This window comes from Pan paniscus, chromosome 15, assembly GCF_029289425.2.
Source record: "Pan paniscus chromosome 15, NHGRI_mPanPan1-v2.0_pri, whole genome shotgun sequence".
In the NCBI taxonomy this organism is placed as follows: Eukaryota; Metazoa; Chordata; class Mammalia; order Primates; family Hominidae; genus Pan; species Pan paniscus.
Window position 1 is genome coordinate 68,917,121 of NC_073264.2, and position 20,346 is coordinate 68,937,466.

The window sequence follows — 20,346 nt, forward strand, 5'->3', positions numbered from 1 at the left end:
TGGGAGCTTCAGAAAAGCTGTTTCCTGCTATTGCTATTACTTTATTTTTTTTCCTCCCAACACCTCTATCTTACACTAGAAAACCTATACTTTTATTTATTTATTTATTTTGAGATAGGGTCTCACTCTGTCATGCAGGCTGGAATACAGCGGTGCAAACACGGTTCACTGCAGCCTCCACCTCCTGGGCTCAGTGATCTTCCTGCCTCAGCCTTCCTGCCTGTGGTTCAAGTAGCTTGAACCACAGGTGTGTGCCACCATGCCTAGCTAATTTCTAAATTTTTTTTGTAGAGATGGGAACTCACTATGTTGCAGAGGCTTATCTTGAACTCCTAGCCTCACATGATCCTCCTTGCCTTGGCCTCCCAAAGTACTAGGATTACAGGCCTGAGCCACCATGCCAGGCCTGTACTTTTACGAAAGAGCATCGCACCCATTTTTGCTTAGCCTCCCCTATTAGATGTCCTGAGCCACAAGGAAGGCAGCAGTCTAGAGCCTCCAGCAAGGCTGGGCATACTGGAATTACTGAAACTAAAGGAGCAGCAGCAAAGGGAACACACCTTTTCCCGAGGCTGTAGCCCTCGGTGGCTTTTCTGTGACCTTCTCTGCATAGGTATGGCCATACAGGGACAGCAGGCCCCGGCTGGCCTTGTGCAGCAGGCAGCTGAGCAGCCGCTCCTCCCGCAGGGGACTCCCCTTGGTCCTGCAGGCCTCTAGTAGTTCCTCACACAGGAGACGCAACTCAACCCCAAGTGGTTCTGCGGGGCAACGCAGAGTCCGCAGGGCTCCATAGATGGCATCGACTACCCCAGGGGGCACCGAATCAGGGTCCTGCAAAGCCCGCAATGCCTTTCGAATGAGGTCCACCAGTGCATTCTGCAGAGGCCAGTGAGAGAGGCCAGTACCGTCATCCTCCTCAAGCAGGAGCTCCAGCAGGGCCTGTGCTGGCTGGGGAGACTGCCTCAGGAGATCCCAGAGCACAGAGACAGCTTCGGAGCTGAGATGAGGAGTCCAGCTCTCCCTCCTTGGATTTCCGTCAGGCACGTGGCCTACTGCACCCTGTGTTAAGGTCTCATACAGCTCCTAAATAGAGGATGAAGAAAGGGATGGGTGGTGGGCATGCCTGGAATGGTATCACTTGTGTGCCTTCATGCTTTCCTCTTTTTCAGTTTACTTATATAATAGTGGCGGTAGCAAATACTTATGTCATAGTTACTATGTGTTAGACATTGTTCTAAGGCCCTTTACACAGAAAAATCAAATTAATCCTTACAATAGTCTTCAGAGGAAGACACTACTATTACTCCTATTTTATAAATGAGGAGTTGGAGGCTGGAAGAGATGAACTCAATTGCCCAGGGCCTCCATGCTCCAGCTAGTCCCACCTCGCTGCCTCCAAAATGTGTACTGGTGATGTGAATCAAGGTCTGCCAACTCACAGACCAGGTAAGACATTATGCCCATCTAAAGGCATTCACATTCAATTTTTAAAAGAATGTCAGTTTTTAACCCTTGATCTAAATCCCAGCCATGCTTTCAGTCCATTCTTTATCCTTCTACAAAAACCTTCTCCAATACCTCCAACCCATACAACTTCAATGTACTTAAAATTAGTACCATATGATTTAATACATAATAGTGTGTGTTTTAGTCCTTCTTCCTCAGTCACCTAAAAGCAAGAACCTCTAGAGCCTATCCTCTGTTTGCAGGGTGAGGGTACAGGGAGAGAAGGGGGTGAGAAGTAGGTTATTTCCCATACTTAAGCATCATGCCTATAGATGGTACTCAATGATGCCACTTCATTAACTGCCTCAGAGATGGACTGCAAGACCATGAGTCCTTTACCTAATACAAGTGAAAGACCCTCTCTTAAATCCTACTGTAAATATGTCTTTAATTAACTGGTGTCAGGGTCATTAAAAAAATAAGTATTGGGCCTCAGAGCATATCTCAGGCACTAAAGTAGTAACTGATACATGCTATAATGATATAATTAAGACTTAATTTGAATCTACCCCCAGAAGGTTGTTATGAGAATTAACTCTAACACATTCAGTGACCCTGTTATAGAAAAGATAGTCAACGAATACTAGTTCCTTGTCCCCTTCATATTCCCTGCTATCTACTAATAAATCTTTAATTCCCAGTTATACTTGGTACTTCTGGACAACCACATCAAAAATTCTAAAATCATATAAGTTTACCCTAACTCTAAACTCTCCTCAAAGGAGCTTCTGTGTTGCCTTGCCTGAGAACAAAGTATGGGCAACATCTTGGAGACCTCTCTCTTCTGGGTCCATGGAAGCTAAGCTGCTTAAGTGACTGTCAACCCTGGGCAGATGGTACCAGGGCCCTCTCTCACCTCGAGGATGTTCTCTGGAATGTCACCTTGGAGGTCTTCTGACAATAAAAGAAACTCAAGCTTTCTCCGGAAAACAACTGGGAGTAACTTCTAGAAGAATCAAAAGAATGAAGCATAGAGATGAGATATATGTTTTAGTTAACAAATTATAATTAAATATTTCTGTCCAGTTAGTCTTATTTCTGCTATTTCTCTAAGATGAAGCACTCTTTTTTTTTTTTTTTTTTTTTTTTGAGACAGAGTCTTGCTCTGTTCCCCAGGCTGGAGTACCGTGGCATGATTTTAGCTTACCGCAACCTCCACCTCCCAGCTTCAAGCGATTCTCGGGCCTCAGCCTCCCGAGTAGCTGGGATTACAGGTGCGCACCACCACGTCCAGCTAATTTTTATATTTTTATTAGAGACAGGGTGTCACCATTTGGCCAAGCTGGTCTGGAACTCCTGACCTCAAGTGATCCACTTACCTCGGCCTCCCAAAGTGCTGGGATTACAGATGTGAGCTACCACGCCTGGCGTAAGATAAAGTACTTTTAAACACAACATTCCTGGATATGTTTTCAGTACTATTCTTTTCTCTTTTTTTTTTTTTTTTGAGATAGAGTCTCGCTCTGTCGCCCAGGCTGGAGTGTAGTGGCGCAATCTCAGCTCATTGCAACCTCCGCCTCCTGGGTTCAAGCGATTCTTCTGCCTCAGGCTCCCGAGAAGCTGGGACTATAGGCGTGTGCCACCACATCTGGCTAATTTTGTGTATTTGTAGTAGAGATGGGGTTTCACCGTGTTAGCCAGGATGGTCTTGATCTCCTGACCTCGTGATCCGCCTGCCTCGGCCTTCCAAAGTGCTGGGATTACAGGCGTGAGCCACCGTGCCTGGCACAGATACTATTCTTTATAAACAAAAATAGCTAAACTTGGACATACACTTCTCTTAAAAACTAATACTTAAAGCCCACACTGATCAGCCGTAAGTTCCAAGGTTTGTTCATTTCATTAACCTTTTTTGTCACTTGAGGTGTTTCCCCAAGAATCTCTCTTGTTGTGTTCAAAACACCCAGTTGTGGGTAAGCTTGGGAGGGTATGGCCCACATGATCCTCTTTTGGTCCAAACCTCTGTTTTTGTCATTCACTATCCTTTGCATAGCAGTGAAAGAAGAACAGTATAAGGGGAGAAATTCAATGTTTATTAAACACTTATTATATGCCAGTACCTCACAGGTACTGTGTGCCATATTTTATTCTTAATACACTTAATTTCCAAATCAAACAAAACTGTGGCACATATTTATATATTTTTTACAAATAATCTTTACTAGAGGTAAAATGGTTAGGAAGCATTTTTCCCAATTTTTTCAAACAAAAAGGAAAAGGTGATCCCAGTGTTTGTTAATGAGACATGCCATCAGAGAGGTCTAATGTATAGAGACAAAGGCTCTGACTCTTCCTGCGCCTGCTTGTTTCACAATAACTTACCTTCACCTGGTCCCTAACACGCAAATTGGAGTCTCCCCTTTTCCAGACACAAATAAAAATAGCAAGAGTCTGAGACTTATCCTGACAAACACTACCTTAAATATGAGACATCTGTCAATCTTGCCTCTGGTTAAAGCTTCCCAAAGATAAGTTTTATTGGAAGGCAAGGAACACCTGCAGGGATGTGTGTGTGTGAGACTGTGTGTGTGTGTACAGCTGCAGGTGTGTGTGTGTACATGAGTGAGGAGAGTTTAGAGCACAAGACCTAACTATCTCCATTCATGTACCATTCACCACATCAGAGGCTAACATGATCTAATGTGTTCTTGGTCCAAAATCTTATTTCTTCTAACCATGTACTTCCCTAATATGTGCATCAAGGCCATGTGAATGCTTGTATAATGCCTGTGATTGGAAGCTGGTGGATAAAATTCATGCTGGGAAGCTGAGGATTAGTGCTTCTATTGAAGACTAACAGAAAAGAATAGATAAGATGTCTAGGACAGCAGATCCTTAATAGTCTGGCTAAGATTTTATTTAGAATCCTAAAGACTGAGTAGATTATACTTATTTTACTGCTGAAACTACTTTAAACATATTCAGGATCATAATTGACTAACATTTATCTTCCTAAAATAGGCAAGAATTTGCTCAGCATTTCTAAGCAAGGATGTCATGCAAAAGTGGAACCAAAGACAAAATTAATTCTGGTGACCGAGAGGAGCAAAAATTTAAAAAACTGGCAAAATTATAGACATCTTAAAAGTAGAATTTGTGGTTTCTTAGTTTTAAGTCCATCTGGGCTAAAAAAGTAGTGTTAAGGCAGAAAAAGCAGAGGATTGAGGTCAGAAGATTTTGGTTTCAGCAGCAGTTCTGTCAAATAACTTTACGGTTACAAGAGCAAGGCATGTTCAATGTAGAAAAATTGAATATACAAATAAGTAAACTAAAATATGTTATATATATATAAACCATATGTATGTCCAGTTAGTCTTATTTCTGCTATTTCTCTAAGATAAAGTGTTTTATCCTAGAGAGAGATATGTAACATATATGTTATATTTTAGTGCAATATAATATATGTAACACATGTTAGTTTGCTTATTTGTATATTTAATTTTGTAATTTTACAAATTTAATTGGTGTATTTAGTTACATATGAAATATATAATATATAACATATATGAAATTTATGATATATAACAAATATGAAATATATGATATATAACATGTATTATATATGAAATATATATCACATATGAAATATATTACATATAACATATATTATATATGAAATATATTACATATAACATATATTATATATGAAATATATATTTTATATATATTCTCACTGAAGGAGAACAATTATGAAAACTGTGGTCTAAGGCCATTCATTCAGACCATTTGCTATGCACATCTCTATGCATGTATACCAAATGTACTTTTTTCTAAACTGCCTTTTTTCCCATACAGCAGACCATGAACACTCTATGTTAGTGAAAACTCATTTGCCAAATACTTTTGAATAGTGGTATAGTATTTTACATATAGATATATTTCCATTTATTAACCTGTCCTATACTATGGACATGGGAGTTGTTTCAGTTTTCTTCTAATAGAAGTAGCATAGACGTGAACATTTCTGCAGCTAAATCTTTGTATAATTGCTTACACATGGAGAGATACATCTCTGCAAGATTAAAAGGCAGAAGGCAAAAATGAATGGAGGAAAGGGAAAATAGAATCACTATTTCATCTAATAATTAAAAGGGAAGCTTTTGGCAAAAGGTGGGAACCTGGAAAAGGACAGGCAGCCAGTAAGTTCCTAGATGATGAAGGCACCTTCAGGATAATGACTGGACTTGGAAAACTACCCCAAGAATTCACTGGACGCCATGGTGCTTATATAGTTTTAAAATTCTATGAGGAACTAAAATAGTCCCACGACTGTTTAAATAAGCAAGTCATTGAAGCTTTAAAGACCAAATAATCTATCTGTGAACCTGGGAAAAACAAGAACGGGAAGTGGAATCCATCTCCTGACATAGTTGAGCAACTGTCTAGAAAATAAGCAACCATTCAGATATAAAGTAAGCAAATAGTCTCTACTGAGGGGAAAGTTAGTTTGATTTGACAAATTCCATGTTTGTACTAGAGAGATCCCTTAATCAGTAACAATAGTTCTTTTTCTCTTTGAAGATACTATAGTAACTATAGGTTACTATTTTAGTTCAAGTTTTCTCTTTTAAATCTGAAACCATAGCCAACTCTTAATTATGCTGGGTTTCATTATGTTTCAATCTTGTTTTTCTTTCTTCTCTCTCCTACTAGTCTTTCTGTCATTTTTCTTTCCTAAACAACTGGCTAAATCCTGGATAAGAGATACATTCAGATTAGCAATTTCTGTTACTTTTTGACAGCTCTGTGAGGAACGATAAATATCATGCAAAAGTGGAACCAAAGACAAAATTAATTCTGGTGACCGAGAGGAGCAAAAATTTAAAAAACTGGCGAAATTATAGACATTTTAAAAGTAGAATTTGTGGTTTCTTAAAGTCCATCTGGGCTAAAAAAGTAGTGTTAAGGTGGAAAAAGCAGAGGATTGAGGTCAGAAGATCTTGGTTTCAGCACCAGCTCTGTCAAATAACTTTACGGTGTGTCCTTGGGCCAGTCATTTCTAAGTTAGAGGTTCTTCACTTAAATCTCAAAGTCTGAAGTTCAATATGAAAATGTCTCAGAGTAATTCTTTTATAAGATATAAATTTCTGATAATTAACATACTTCTAAAAGGACTTTTAATGGAAGTTTATCTTTAAAAAAGGTAATTCCTTACCAGGGTTTTTTTTCAATATTAATTTGCTTACTTGTTTTTATATCTGGTAATTTTCTGTTCAATTCATGTGAATTATTAAACTATGAATTAATGGAATTTGAATCTATGAGATGTCATGGAATTAGGCTAGTTAAAATATGATTTTTGGAAGAAAAACCAAGTTTCAGCTCAGCCCATTCTCTATTACTTAAATGTTGAATAGATCCAAATGTTACAGATTCATATTTTATTTGCTATTTTGTTACCTTCACTGAGTTTCCAAAAGTTCTCTTTAGGCACAAGACTCATGGTGGTATTTAACAAACGGTAATATATGCCAATGTATATTAGTGCATTAATGAATGAATTTAGGTAAGGAGACAGCAATAAAAATTTAAGCCATTCTTTGAGAATGAGTATGATGAATTTAATGATAAAGGAAGTAACAGACAGAAGGGAAATCCCACAACTACTTTCAAGTTCTTCTCAGTCCTGGCCTCGGGGGAAAATTTAATATAAACCTACTTACCTTTTCCCGGGCCAACCATTTCTCCAGTACAAGAAGCCAGACCCAGGCTACTCTTTGAGGGTTGATGTCCTGCCCACATCTGAAAAAGGTAAAAAGAAAGACTTGTAAAAAAGAGTTTCTACTGATCTTTCATCTTTTGTCATCCCAGACAGATTTCATTGCTCATTCTGTTTTAAACCTGAACAGGCAAGACACTGCCCTAATGAGATATTTTTAAATGTATATGACAGTTCAGTAAAACACTGGAACCAGGCCAGGCAAGGTGGCTCACACCGGTAATCTCAGCACTTTGGGAGGCTGAGGTGGGTGGATCACCTGTGGTCACGAGTTCGAGACCAACCTGGCCAACATAATGAAACCCCATCTCTACTAAAAATACAAAAATTAGCCAAGTGCGGTGGCAGGCGCCTGTAGTCCCAGCTACTCGGGAGGCTGAGGCAGGAGAATCGCTTGAACCTGGGAGGCGGAGGTTGCAGTGAGCCTAGATCATGCCACTGCACTCCAGCCTGGGTGACAGAGCAAGACTCTGTCTCCAAAACAAACAAACAAACAAACAAATTAGAACCAGAACAGAGCTAGCAGCTTTCATAAAAAGCCTTAATCTCACCTCCACCTCCCTATCTTAGTTTAAAATAAAATAATATTCGAGAAAACCATAATAGCTAATACTATCTGAAGCATATTTTTAATACAGAAAGTGAATCAGACAGTCTTAAAAAAGGAACTTCATACAAATTTATTTTTAACTATATGCTAAAAACAGGACTTTAGGAATTCATAAGCCTTTCTTTGAAGTTAGGAATTTAGACAGTAACTGGCTAGATCTCAAATTAAAGGAGAAAAAGAAAAGGAAGGGATCACTTAAGTTTCTCCATCGTATATGTGCTAATACAATATGTAAACAGTATAGCATAACAGTCAAAGGAAGGAAAATCCAAGGAAAGACTTAAAACGGTACATTTGACTCCTACATCACCAGTGGTTACTAGCATCACCAGGAGGAACTTCATTGAAAATCAAGGATGGAGAACTGTGGTTGCCAGGGAACAAGGAGGGGTTGTTGTATAAATACAAAGAGGTAGCACCAAGGAGTGAGGGAATTCTTTTGTGGTAATGGAACAGTTCTGATCCTTATTACAGTGGGATTACATGAATCTATATATGGATAAAACTGCATAAAACTACAAATGAAAAAATGAAGGCAGATTAAGAAAATGCTGAAAACCAAATAAACTCTGTAGTGTCATTTAAAGTAATGTGCCAATGTCAATTTCATGGTTTTGATATTGTACTACAGCTGTATGAGACGTCGCAATTGGGGCAGACTGGGAAAAGGATACGCTGGACTCCACTATTTTTGCAGCTTCTTGTGAGACTGCAATTATTTCGAAATAAAAAGTTTTAAGTAAAGCGACAACAATATTTTCAATCTCATAAGCAAGAAGAGAGCAGGGTTTGCTTTTTTGGAGGCAAAGAAAATAGTTTTCAATGCAGTTCCACCATCTATATTAACGAGGATAAACAAGAAATGGCAGTTTCAGGCACACTTTGGCAGCCAGGCTTACATTCAGTTGCAGATGATAATCAAAAGCCAATATTGACTAAGTAATGGATGTATACTATAGAGGTAAAATTTCAGAGCACGTGAAATACACTGTGCCTCTGCTTATTCTTCAGAGGGTAGTTGAGTGGGGGCACATTGACCAATGCCCAAATATTGAACCACATGTCTCTCACCCTGGGACCGTCTGGTAGGAAAAGAGATCCCTTACCTCAGCAGATTTGGACACACCACCAATGCCTGAAGTATGTCTTCTACCCTCTTTGGGATATCCCCTTGTCCCTCCTGTAGCTGAGGTACACATGCCTGTGCCAGCTCCCATTCTCCCCTCCGCAGGCATTCGCAGAAAAATCCAAAAAGCTGCTTCTGCGAAGCAGCTTCCTCTTTTCCAAATGGATGATTCATTTTCCCAGCACAGAGTGCAGGGAGATACAAAGAAATGAGTTATGCCGAACACATTCTCAATGTTCTCATTCGCGGAGTACCTCCTAGAAACAACACAACGCCAGTGAGAAGAAACAGAAGGCACTGTATTAAGACAAAGCAGCAACTACTGGTCCGCCTGGGAAAGGCGGGACTTGCTTGCCTAAGTATCGTTTTCAGTTTAATTTCCCACGTTACTTTTTGAAAACACTTTCTTCAAGGGGTGGATCCCATCTCTTCACGCGGATTCCTATATTTAATAATATTAATAGTCATATTTGCTCCGGGCGCAGACCCATAACTCTACGTCCGTATTCCCTACTGAACGTTATGCCCAGTCTTGACTCCAAATCCCCAGGTGGTCGCCTCCTCAAGAATGAGAAATTCAGCAGGAACCTCCCTAGTTTGAGCCCTCTGTTAAGGCAGAGGATTGACGACCAGGAGACGAATCTGTGTCATAAGTGGAAAGCAGTGTGGGGGTGGGCCGCAGGGACGCTCTCTGCGGGGGTCGTGGAGAGGGGCCCCTCCCTCTCAGGGGTGTCTTACACTCACCTGCTCCCGGCGCCCAAAGCAATAGAGCTCTCAGCGCAGCCATGTTTGAACCGAGTCAGGTGACAGAACCCACTCCGAACAGCGGTGGTGGGGGTGGTGACAAAGACTGAAAGCCCCACTCCTATTGGCTCAAGGCAGGGAAGATGAAAATTAAGTGCCATATTTGTTTGAGTCACGTGACGCCACCTCTCCGGGAGTAGGGAAAGCTAGAAAGCTCGGAAAGAGGAAATCAGCTACCTGGCTGCGGACCATCTCCCTCAATTGTGACAGCTCCGGCGCTCAATACTTTCAGTTCTGCATTCGGCCGAGCAGGTGGCAGGAAGAACTGTGACCCTGGATTTTTTTTTTCTTCCACTCTCTTATCTCCTTAACATGTGAAGTCAACATTTATTGAACGCCAACCAGTGATGGTGTTTTGCCAGGCGCGGGGGATACCCGGAGCTAGGAGAACTGGGTTCTCCTCCGTTATTATTCTATCTACTGGGCTCTTTTGTTCCGGAACTCTGCGGTCTGAATTTCCATATTCTTCTGCTTCACTCCATTCATTTATTTGCACATTTACCCTACAACTGTTAACTGAACGGTGTGCTAGGCTTTATTTTATTTTTTTAGAGACAGAGTCTCTCTGTCGCTGGAGTGCGGTGGTGTGATCTCGGCTCATGGCAGCCTCGAACTTCCTGGATCAAGTAATCCTTAAGCCTCAGCCTTCCTGTAGTAGCTGGGACTAGAGGCGCGCGCCACTACACCGGGCTTAGGCCCTATTCTCTAAGTTGAGTAAATGGAGGTCCTTCTTCTCAAGGGAGATGCAGGCCAAAAATTAGGATACGGTGGGCTAAATTATAAGACAGAAGTATGCATAAGAGATCAGAGAGCAAAGAATGAACAAAGGCTTTTTCGCAAACATAATAATCTGAAACCAAGTCTTTTTTTTTGAGACAGAGTCTCGCTCTGTCGCCCCGGCTGGAGTGCAATGGCGCGATCTCGGCTCACCGCAACCTCCGCCTCCCGGGTTTAAGCGATTCTCCTGCCTCAATCGATTCTTCTGCCTCAGCCTCACTGAGTAGCTGGGATTTACAGGCGCGCGCCACCACACCCGGCTAATTTTTGTATTTTTAATAGAGACAGGGTTTCACCATGTTGGCCAGGCTGGTCTCGAACTCCTGACCTCAGGCGATTCGCCCACCTCAGCCTCCCAAAGTTCTGGGATTACAGGCGTGAGCCACCGTTCCCGGCCTGAAACCAACTCTTGAAGTAACGGCTTACTAGGTTTGCTCACCACAGCTGCCTTACACCAAGCCTTTTGTTTGGTTTCCCTGGTGTGCTTTAATCACAGACTCTCAGCTTTCCTCACTATGTGTGTTTCAGGTTTAGTAATTTCATTCAGCATTTCCCAAACTATTTAATCACCAAAGGGTGGTGAAAAGAGCAAATTAAAACAAACAGAACGTTTTCTTCCAAAAACTCTTCTGCGATTGGTGGATTGTCCTCGATTCCTGAGAAAACTAACATGCCTTTCTGGCCCATTAAGGTTTTTTTTTTTTTTTTTTTTTTTTTTTTTGAGGCAATGTCTGGCTCCTCTCACCTCAGCCTCCCAAGTAGCTGGGATCACAGGTGCCTGCCACCACGTCTGGCTAATTTTTGTATGTTTAGTAGAGGCGGGGTTTCGCCATGTTGGCCAGGCTGGTTTCGAAATCCTGAGCTCAAGTAATCTGCCTGCCTCAGCATTCCAAAGTGAAACCGCCTTTGCAAAATTATAACTGAGGAAATTATGACAGTGAAAGAAATCAGACCTAACCGACTCTATCTTGCTTCTAACCGTTAAGCTGTCCTTGTTCATTCCTGGGCGTAGGCTGAACTAACTTTGGGGAGGAATTCAGTTCATGGTTTGACTCTGAAACAAAATTGATAACAGCCCTTTCCGAAAAGACCCACTTCTTGCCTGGGGACCAGTCTGCCTTTGCAGGACTAACAAATTAGCTACAAGTTTAGAAATTACAGTTTAGGGGTCATGCAGCCTCTGGCTCCAAGAGTCTGAACCTCCCCAAATTGCTCCCGGGGGTGACATCACTATTGCAAGCCCTAAGATCAGTGCTTGAGATATTTTGTAGACCCTGCACTCCATGGATCAGCTGACACCACTCAGACCAGTAATTTGGCGCAACCAGTTTTGCCATCACACCCAGGAACAGAAGACATTAAGAAAACCTCACTTCGACCCCTTATGATTCCATCTCCAACCTGACCAATCAGCACTCCCCACTTCCGAAGCCCCTACCAGCCAAATTATTGGTAAAAACTCCGACCCGCAAATGCTCGGGACAACTGATTTAAGTAACAATAAAACTTCAGTCTTCCGCACAGCTGGCTCTGCGTGAATTACTCTTTCTGCATTGCAATTCCCCTGTCCTGATAAATCGGTTCTGTCTAGGCAGCCGGTAAGGTGAACCCATCGGGCAGTTTCAAAAGTGCTGGGATTACAGGCATGAGCCACCGCGCCCAGCCTATTTTTTGTATTTTTTTGTAGAGACGGAGGGGTGGGGGAGGGTGTCTCACTATGTTGCCAAGGCTAGTCTCGAACTCCCGGGCTCAAGTGATCCTCCCGCCTCGGTCTCCCAAAGTGCTGAAATTACGGGCGTGAGCTACTGCGTCTGGCCCCTTTAAGCCATTGTGAAAAGTGATGATACACGAAAAAAATGATTTCCAGGGCCGAGAGCGGTGGATCACGCCTGTAATCCCAGCGCTTTGGGAGGCCGAGGCCGGCGGATCACGAGGTCAGGAAATCGAGGCCATCCTGGCTAACACGGTGAAACCCCGTCTCTACTAAAAATACAAAAAAATTAGCCGGGCGTGGTGGTGGGAGCCTGTAGTCCCAGCTACCAGGGAGGTTGAGGCAGGAGAATGGCGTGAACCCAGGAGGCGGAGCTTGCAGTGAGCCGAGATCGCGCCACTGCACTCCAGCCTGGGCGACAGAGCAAGACCCCGTCTCAAAAAAAAAAAAAAAGAAAAAGAAAAAAGAAAAATTTCCAAACAGGGTGTTCCCTTGTTTCACATTCTCTTTGGTGATGGTCCTGCAACAGATTTTGATAATCACTATATTGAGAAACTGCTTCAGATTCGATCTGTTAGGCTGATCATAGTATTAACTACAATTCCCAGCAAGCCGCGGAGCCAACCTGGGCCTCTGCCGGCCTCTGATTGGATACAGTAGCCAAAATGACGACTCAATCAGTGCTTCGGTTGTTGCTTTGCGGCGTTTTCCGCGGGGAAACTGTGTGAAGGGTGGGGAAACTTGAAAGTTGGATGCTGCAGACCCGGTACTGGAAAGTTTCATGTGGGGTGCCGTTGTGGGGAAGTGGGGTTCGCTCATTATTTCCTGCTCCTTCCCTGGGCTCGTGGGTTTCGATATTGGGGGAGCGGAGATTTTCTCTTGGGTGCTGGTCACGCCCCCTTAAGACTCGGGATCGTCACTAAGAACCCCGCTGTGAATTGGGGGAGCTTCGGGCCTTCTTTTGGTGGGGAATGCTTGGAAGCTGCTCATTGTTGGAAAAAGCTCTTTTTAGGGGATTCTGGGTGATGTTTCCGCCTCTTGCTGCCCATCTTCCTCCCCAGCCCCTTCCCGCTTCAGGCAGCCTGTCATTAGGGGAAGTTGAGGGACTCTCCCACTTCAGGTGGTGTTGGAGAGCGTGGAATCTGGAGTCCGGTCCCTGGATTCGAATGCGAGCTTCACACCAATTGTCAGCTGTTTAACTTTGCCCAAGTTTCTCAACTAGTTACCTCAGTATCCTTATCTGTAAAGTGAGGTAAAATATCCGAAGCCTTTGGAACAGTGTGGCACGTAATAAGGGCTCAATAAATATTAGCTAATATTGTTCCTAAACAGTTGTTGAACATCTAACACGAAGAATTTTCTTTTCTTGGTGGTAAGGAGGACAGGGTTCATTCTCCAGGGTTGACCGTCTCCCCTCATGTGCAATACACATACGTGCTTTCGCGCACACATACACCGCAGGAATTTACGTGCTCCGGTGGGGGCAAACAAACTTGCAAGCCATAATAGTATTTTGATAAGATTATCGAATAGATATGTGCGAAGTTGATGAGAACATTGGAGAGGAAAAGACTTGACTCTGGGGAAGGTTTTGTGGAGGGAAGTCAGGGAGACAGGATGCGTGACCTACCAATACACATACCATGTGGCTGGAGGGCAGATCATGTGAGAGTCATTAAATGATGATTGCTGACCTTAAGTACTATGTGCCACGCACTCCCCGAGTCCTTTAACCTCCACTACAGTCATATGAAGTAGTAAATTCATATGACTGTAAAACAAGGGTTTTAAGGAAATTAAGACACTGAGAGGTGAAGTAACTGCCAGGAAGGATAGGAACTGAACGTTGCAATGTGATGTATGAGTGAGAAGGAAGTGAGGGACCAATTTTTGATGTTTTTCTCTGCGACCCTAAGAAGTTTGGAATTTATCCTGTGGTCTACCAGTCCCATGGGAAGTGTTAAAGGATAAGCGTGACTTTTTAGGAAGCTACTCAAGGCAGGATTGTGACACTGATCTGACTTTTGCAGGCGAATTTGGGGCTTCTTCCTGTCTGCTTCCATAGCACTTTTAAATAGCAATTGTAATGCTTACTGCATGGCTGTAGTTATTTGTGTGTACCTCTCTTTTCATCTCAACTATGAGTATTCAAAGGGGAGGGAATATGCTTAAATGATTCTTGTACCCCAGACCTCAGCAGGGTGTGTATTTAAATGCCTGTGGAAGGAGTAAATTAAGGAACAAATGAATGGAGTGGCCAGAAACAATATGCAATAGTCCAGGCAAGTGATGGGAGTGGCCCTATTAAGGCAGAAATGGCAGAATTGGTTGTTGTTAAAGTCCCTGTAGTTTAGAATTTATAGTTTTTTGTTTGTTTGTTTTTTGTTTTTGATAGGGTCTCAGTCTGTTCCCCAGGCTAGAGTGCAGTGGCATGACCACAGCTCACTGCAGGCTCGACCTCCTGGGCTCAGGTGATCCTCTCATCTCAGCCTCCTGGGTAGCTAGGACTACTACAGGTGTGCGGCACAATGCCCAGCTAATTTTTGTATTTTTTTGTGGAGACAGGTTCTCTCTATGTTGCCCAGGCTGGTCTCAAACTCCTGGGCTCAAGCAATTTGCCTGCCTTATCCTCCCGAAGTGCTGGGATTGTAGGCGTGAGCTACCTTGTGTGGCCTATGGTTCTTTTCTTTCTCCTCTTCTTTTTTTTTTTAAATTGAATTGATCAGTCTAAATGGTGTCATTACTTGAAACTACGTGATCTGAAAAGACACTAGGCAATATTATAGCAGGTATCACTTGGTTTTCTACTGGGGGAAACAAGTCATTGCTAACAAATTCCCATAGAGAGAAATGAGGAGGATGTATTTTTGTTTGTGAGAGGTGTGTATGTATGTATATTGTGTGTGTGTGTGTGTGTGTGAGAGAGAGAGATTGATTCAGTCTGATTCAGAGAATTTAGGTGTTAAATAGAAATTTGGGCCATGGTATTGGAAATAAACAAATATATACATTCTCAGTATACATATATTTTCATTCCAAAATGTTACTTCTTTTCTGATAACTATATTGCTTTATTCCTTGGATCCATGAAGAGTTCCTGTTTCAGTTCGTTCCAGAGGATACTTCTTTACCATCTCAATGAGATATACAGCTTCTCCTTTGTATGCATTAAGAGACTCACAGTAATTCTTTTTTAGCTCTGTGAAGATAAATCTTTCATGAGCCTCATTTACCCCTAGCAAGGTACAATAGTGAAATTTAACTGCATGTGAGAATATAAGCAGCTAGTGTAATAAAGAACATTTTGGGCCAGGTCTGATCGCTCATGCCTGTAATCCCAGCACTTTAGGAGGTCAAGGCGAGAGGATCACTTGAGCCCAGGAGTTCGAGACCAGCTTGGGCAACATGGCAAAACCCTGTCTCTACAAAAAATACAAAAATTGGGCAGGCATGGTGTCAACCCTGTCTCTACAAAAAATACAAAAATTAGCCAGACATGGTGGTGCACGCTTGTGGTCCCAGCTACTTGGGAGGCTGAGGTAGGAGGATTGCTTGAGCCCAGGAGGGGGAGGTTGCAGTGAGCCGAGATCGAGCCACTGCACTCCAGCTGGGGTGAGAGAGCCAGACCTGTCTCTCTCTCTCTCTCTCTCTCTCTATATATATATATATATTTAAAAAGAACATTTTAATACTGCAGTGATAAAATCTCATTTGATTCAGAAGGTGTGTTCTGACTCCTAGAAAAAGGAAGAGTTAAATATGATTATGGACTTGCAGTAGAGTGTAATGGTTAAGAGGATAGGTTTCAGAATTAGACTGCCTGGATTCAAATTCTGGATCAGTTATTTATGTTTTCTGGTGACAACGGACTAGCTAACTTTTCCAGGCTTTAGTTTTCTCATATGTAAAAAAGGGGCCAATAATCTACTTTCCTTCTAGGGCTATTGAGAAGATTAAATGTGATAATTTAGATAAGTTTTGGAACAGTGCCTGGTATGTGGTAGGTGCTCCATAAATATACCTATTGCCGTTACAGTGCAATGTAAATTGTTACAGTGCAATAGACTTTCTAGTAGTTCTGTTTGGAAATATGCCTTGAAAGTTAATTACATTTCCAAATAAAATTTATACATGCATTGAACATTTTAAGATGCTCTCTCTACAAATGTGAAGTGGTACTATATTCATGTAGTAAATATCAATTAATTGTGTGAAATTATATTTGAGGTTGCCTTGTTTTTCTATGTGCCTGTTTGACGAACAATTGTCCCTCCTATTTAAAACATTTAAAAAGGTTCTATAGCATTCCTTTATCAGTAATATTTTTAACACAATATGTTTCATTTTGCATATGGAGAAACTTGAGGAATTTTAAATTTTGTTTTGGATAGCCTATTCACTATCACTTATGTTATATTCTGTTGTTTTTTTCATGGTTCTTCTTTTCTTTGCTGGATCTGGAGGCATGGGTAGCAAGAAACTAAAACGAGTGGGTTTATCACAAGAGCTGTGTGACCGTCTGAGTAGACATCAGATCCTTACCTGTCAGGTAAATTTTATTTAACATTTTTATTGAGAAGTTTTATGCACAAGTTAACTTTATATCTTAATACCTCTTAAACTTGAAATACGAAAATGTAGGCTTACAAAAAAAAGATAAATGATGGTGCTTTTCCATAGGCTAATTGTAAATATCAAGCCTCCTTGGGTGCATTTCCAACTGCGATTTCATTTACCCAAATTTAGTATTTTTGCATTTTGAGGGGAAAGTGGTCACGGCATAAGGTGAAGTAACAGCTTTACTGTTTTATAGTTACATGAGAAATAGGACTCAAATGAGGTGATACTATTCAACATGTATCATTTCTCTTAAAAGCAAAAGAAATTAATAGACCATTTTCTTATTGATGGAGCATGAGAAATATATAGAGCGGATCTTGCATTTTTAAGCAAGGTGGTGAAGCAAATCCTCCTTAGCAGGGTAAATAAGATTTAAAGGTTTTGGTTGGTTGTTTTTGTTCTTTGTTGTTTTTGAGACTAGGTTCTCATGCTGCCCCAGCTGATCTTGAACTCCTGGCCTAAAGCAATTCTCCAGCCTCAACTCCCAGCTACCTGGGATTACAGGCACACACCACTGTGCCTGGCTAGATTTAAGGTTTTATCTTAGGATTTTATCCTTTTTTTGTTTGTTTGTTTAGAGTCAGTGTCTCACTCTGTTGCCCAGGCTGGAGTACAGTGGTGCCATCTCAGCTCACTGCAATCTCCTCCTCCCCGGTTCAAGTGATTCTCCTGCTTCCATCTCCTGAGTAGCTGGGATTACAGGCACATGCCACCACACCCAGCTAATTTTTGGATTTTTAGTAGAAACGGGGTTTCACCATGTTGGCCAGGCTAGTCTCAAATTCCTGATCGCAAGTGATCCGCCTCCCTCAGCCTCCCAAAGTGCTAGCATTACAGACATGAGCCACCGTGCCTGGCCTGATTTTATCTTTAATAAGACATTTTCACAGAGCATTCTGCAATTTTTTTTTTTGAATTGCTTTCTGTGTTAAAGATAACATCGGTTCCTTTGTTATACATTTAATTATTTGCATGTTTATACTCGGAAACATTCTTAAAAGTATGAAATTTGTTATTTCATCCTATAGTCAGTTTCATTCTTTTTCAACTACGAAATATTATCTCTGAGTGAACTTCTAGCTTAGAAAGAAACTCTTTCGGCCGGGCACGGTGGCTCACACCTGTAATCCCAGCACTTTGGGAGGCCGAGGTGGGCAGATCATGAGGTCAGGAGTTCGAGACTAGCCTGGCCAATAAGGTGAACTCTTGTCTCTACTAAAAATAAAAAAGATTAGCCAGGCATGGTAGTGAGTGCCTGTAGTCCCAGCTACTCAGGAGTCTCAGGCAGAAGAATCGCTTGAACCCAGGAGGTGGAGGTTGCAGTGAGCTGAGATCGTGCCACTGCACTCCAGCCTGGGCGACAGAGCAAAACTCTTGTCTCAAAAAAAAAAAAAAAAAAAAAAAAGAAACTCTTTCAATCTGACACTTTCTGGGCATATATTTATACCCAAATTCTTTTTGGCACAAGTGTAGCGCTCATACACACCTGGATTGGATGCTGGTGCTATGTGATATTATTTGGTGTATCCTCTGGTATATGCCAACTAAACAGGATAATTAGAAGATAAGTTTGTGTCATTACAACTTTTAGTTAAGGCATATTTATGGGGAAAATACTACAATGAATATAAATCTTTGATCTGCGATAAATTATACTTTTGTCTACATAAGCAGTATCAATTGAAGGTTTCCTTTTAACTCTAGTATCTTTGTTACACATATATGTTTAAAATACTCTCTTTATGTTTCTTTAGGACTTTTTATGTCTTTCCCCACTGGAGCTTATGAAGGTGACTGGTCTGAGTTATCGAGGTGTCCATGAACTTCTATGTATGGTCAGCAGGGCCTGTGCCCCAAAGATGCAAACGGTATATTTATATTTTATTATGATTTGATTATGAATGATTCCTCATCTCATTAAACATGTTTTTTTAGGGATGAGGCACATGCAGAAATAGAGATGAGTACCTCAAAAATACTGAGTTTTCTACTATAGAAGTTAGTTCTCTAAGGAAAATACATGTGAAAAATTTTTTTTTTCTTTTTTGAGACGCTCTGTTGCCCAGGCTGGAGGGCAGTTGCACGATCTCGGCTCACTGTAGCCTCTGCCTCCTGGGTTCAAGCGATTCTCCTGCCTCAGCCTCCTGAGTAGCTGGGATTACAGGCACGGTGCTACCAAGCCAACTTATTTTTATATTATTAGTAGAGATGCGATTTCACCTTATTGGCCAGGCTGGTCTCAAACTTCTGACCTCAAGTGATCTGCTCGCGTCGACCTCCCAAAGTCCTGGGATTACAGGCGTGAGCCACCGTGCCTAGTCTATGTGTGAAAAATTTATGTAGTTTATAAACTCATGGGAGACAATTTCTAAATATGGGAATTAGGGAGCAACAGAAAGTTTTTATTTTTTTTCTATAGCCAATAGCAGTAGTTCAAAAGGTCATCTTTCTCTGATTGATTAGGTAGTATTTGATGGCCTCATAGTTAAATTATAATCTTAATTTTAGAATGCCCCTTTCTTTGATACACTGACCTTTACCATCATCACTTGCTCTAGATCATAAAGTACACATAATTGTACTTGTAGTTGCTTATTGATTGAATAAAAGGTAATTAAAAATTTATCCTTTACTCTTAAGAAAATTTGAAGTCTTTTACAAAAGCCCTCATCAAATTGTACATTTTTTCAGACTTTTTGTGTCATGACTGTAGCTTTTCAAAATGTAGATTTGGAGCATGATAGAAATATCTTGTTTTCTCACAGTAAGAGTTTCCTAAAATGCTGTTCGGTGCTTTGCAAATGTATTTATTTATGTGGACTGTAAGTTTCTTACCTTACTACCTTATATTGAAATTTACTGAACACTGAACAATGAAGTACAATTCTCTGAAGAAGGGGAGAAGGAAGGAATGTTAGTGTCATTGGAAACTTCTAAAAACAATGAACAGATATTTGAACAACAGATATTTTCTTTCTTTTTTTTTTTGAGATGAGGTCTGGCTCTATTTCTCTGGCTGGAGTACGGTGGTGTGATCTCGGCTCAGTGCAGCCTCCGCCTCCTGGGCTCAAGCCATCCTCCCACCGCAGCCTCCCGAGTGGCTGGGACTACAGGTGCACACCACCATGCCCAACTACGTTTTGTGTTTTTTGTAGAGATGGGGTTTTGCCACATAGCCTAGACTGTTCTTGAACTTATGAGCTCAAGTGATCCTCCCACCTCGGCCTCCCCAAGTGCTGGGATTACAGGCATCAGCCACTGTGCCTGGCCAAACAACAGATATTTTCTTTTGTTCAGATTTAGCTTGTGATCTGAGGCAAATATTTTAAAGACAGGATAGTCAGAAGGAGAATCAGAATTGGAGTTAGAAATTGCATTAGTCTTAGCTTTATCATTGATTTCATTGCTTGAACAGCTTTCTTTTATGGGAGAAAACAGAAGTTAAAATACTATGCAATGATTCTGTGACTAGA

The 20,346-nt window shown here is 41.5% G+C and overlaps 2 protein-coding genes across 8 annotated transcripts in view; one reads left to right on the forward strand and one right to left on the reverse strand.

Moving 5' to 3' along the window:
- The window catches only part of ZFYVE26 (zinc finger FYVE-type containing 26), a 69,991-nt gene extending 60,206 nt beyond the window's left edge, over positions 1 to 9,785 (reverse strand). Inside the window, exons 1-5 of the mRNA XM_003824079.7 lie at positions 9,706 to 9,785; positions 8,942 to 9,218; positions 7,170 to 7,248; positions 2,363 to 2,452; positions 561 to 1,083 (exon numbers count right to left, since the gene is read on the reverse strand). Coding sequence (XP_003824127.2) covers positions 561 to 1,083; positions 2,363 to 2,452; positions 7,170 to 7,248; positions 8,942 to 9,135 — 886 coding nt within the window. The 5' untranslated portion in view covers positions 9,136 to 9,218; positions 9,706 to 9,785. The remainder of the gene's footprint in view (positions 1 to 560; positions 1,084 to 2,362; positions 2,453 to 7,169; positions 7,249 to 8,941; positions 9,219 to 9,705) is intronic.
- Positions 9,786 to 9,851: 66 nt separating this feature from the next.
- Positions 9,852 to 20,346, forward strand: part of RAD51B (RAD51 paralog B) — a 917,968-nt gene continuing 907,473 nt past the window's right edge. For 2 of the 7 annotated variants that reach the window (XM_055097729.2, XM_063596258.1), the window contains exons 1-3: positions 9,855 to 13,019; positions 16,717 to 16,802; positions 18,628 to 18,741. In XM_055097729.2, the coding sequence (XP_054953704.1) occupies positions 16,719 to 16,802; positions 18,628 to 18,741 (198 nt within the window). In that variant the 5' untranslated portion in view covers positions 9,855 to 13,019; positions 16,717 to 16,718. Of the gene's footprint in view, positions 13,020 to 16,716; positions 16,803 to 18,627; positions 18,742 to 20,346 lie in introns of all 7 variants that reach the window. The other 5 variants (XM_057299731.2, XM_063596259.1, XM_034937708.3 and 2 more) reach the window with 4 other exon arrangements.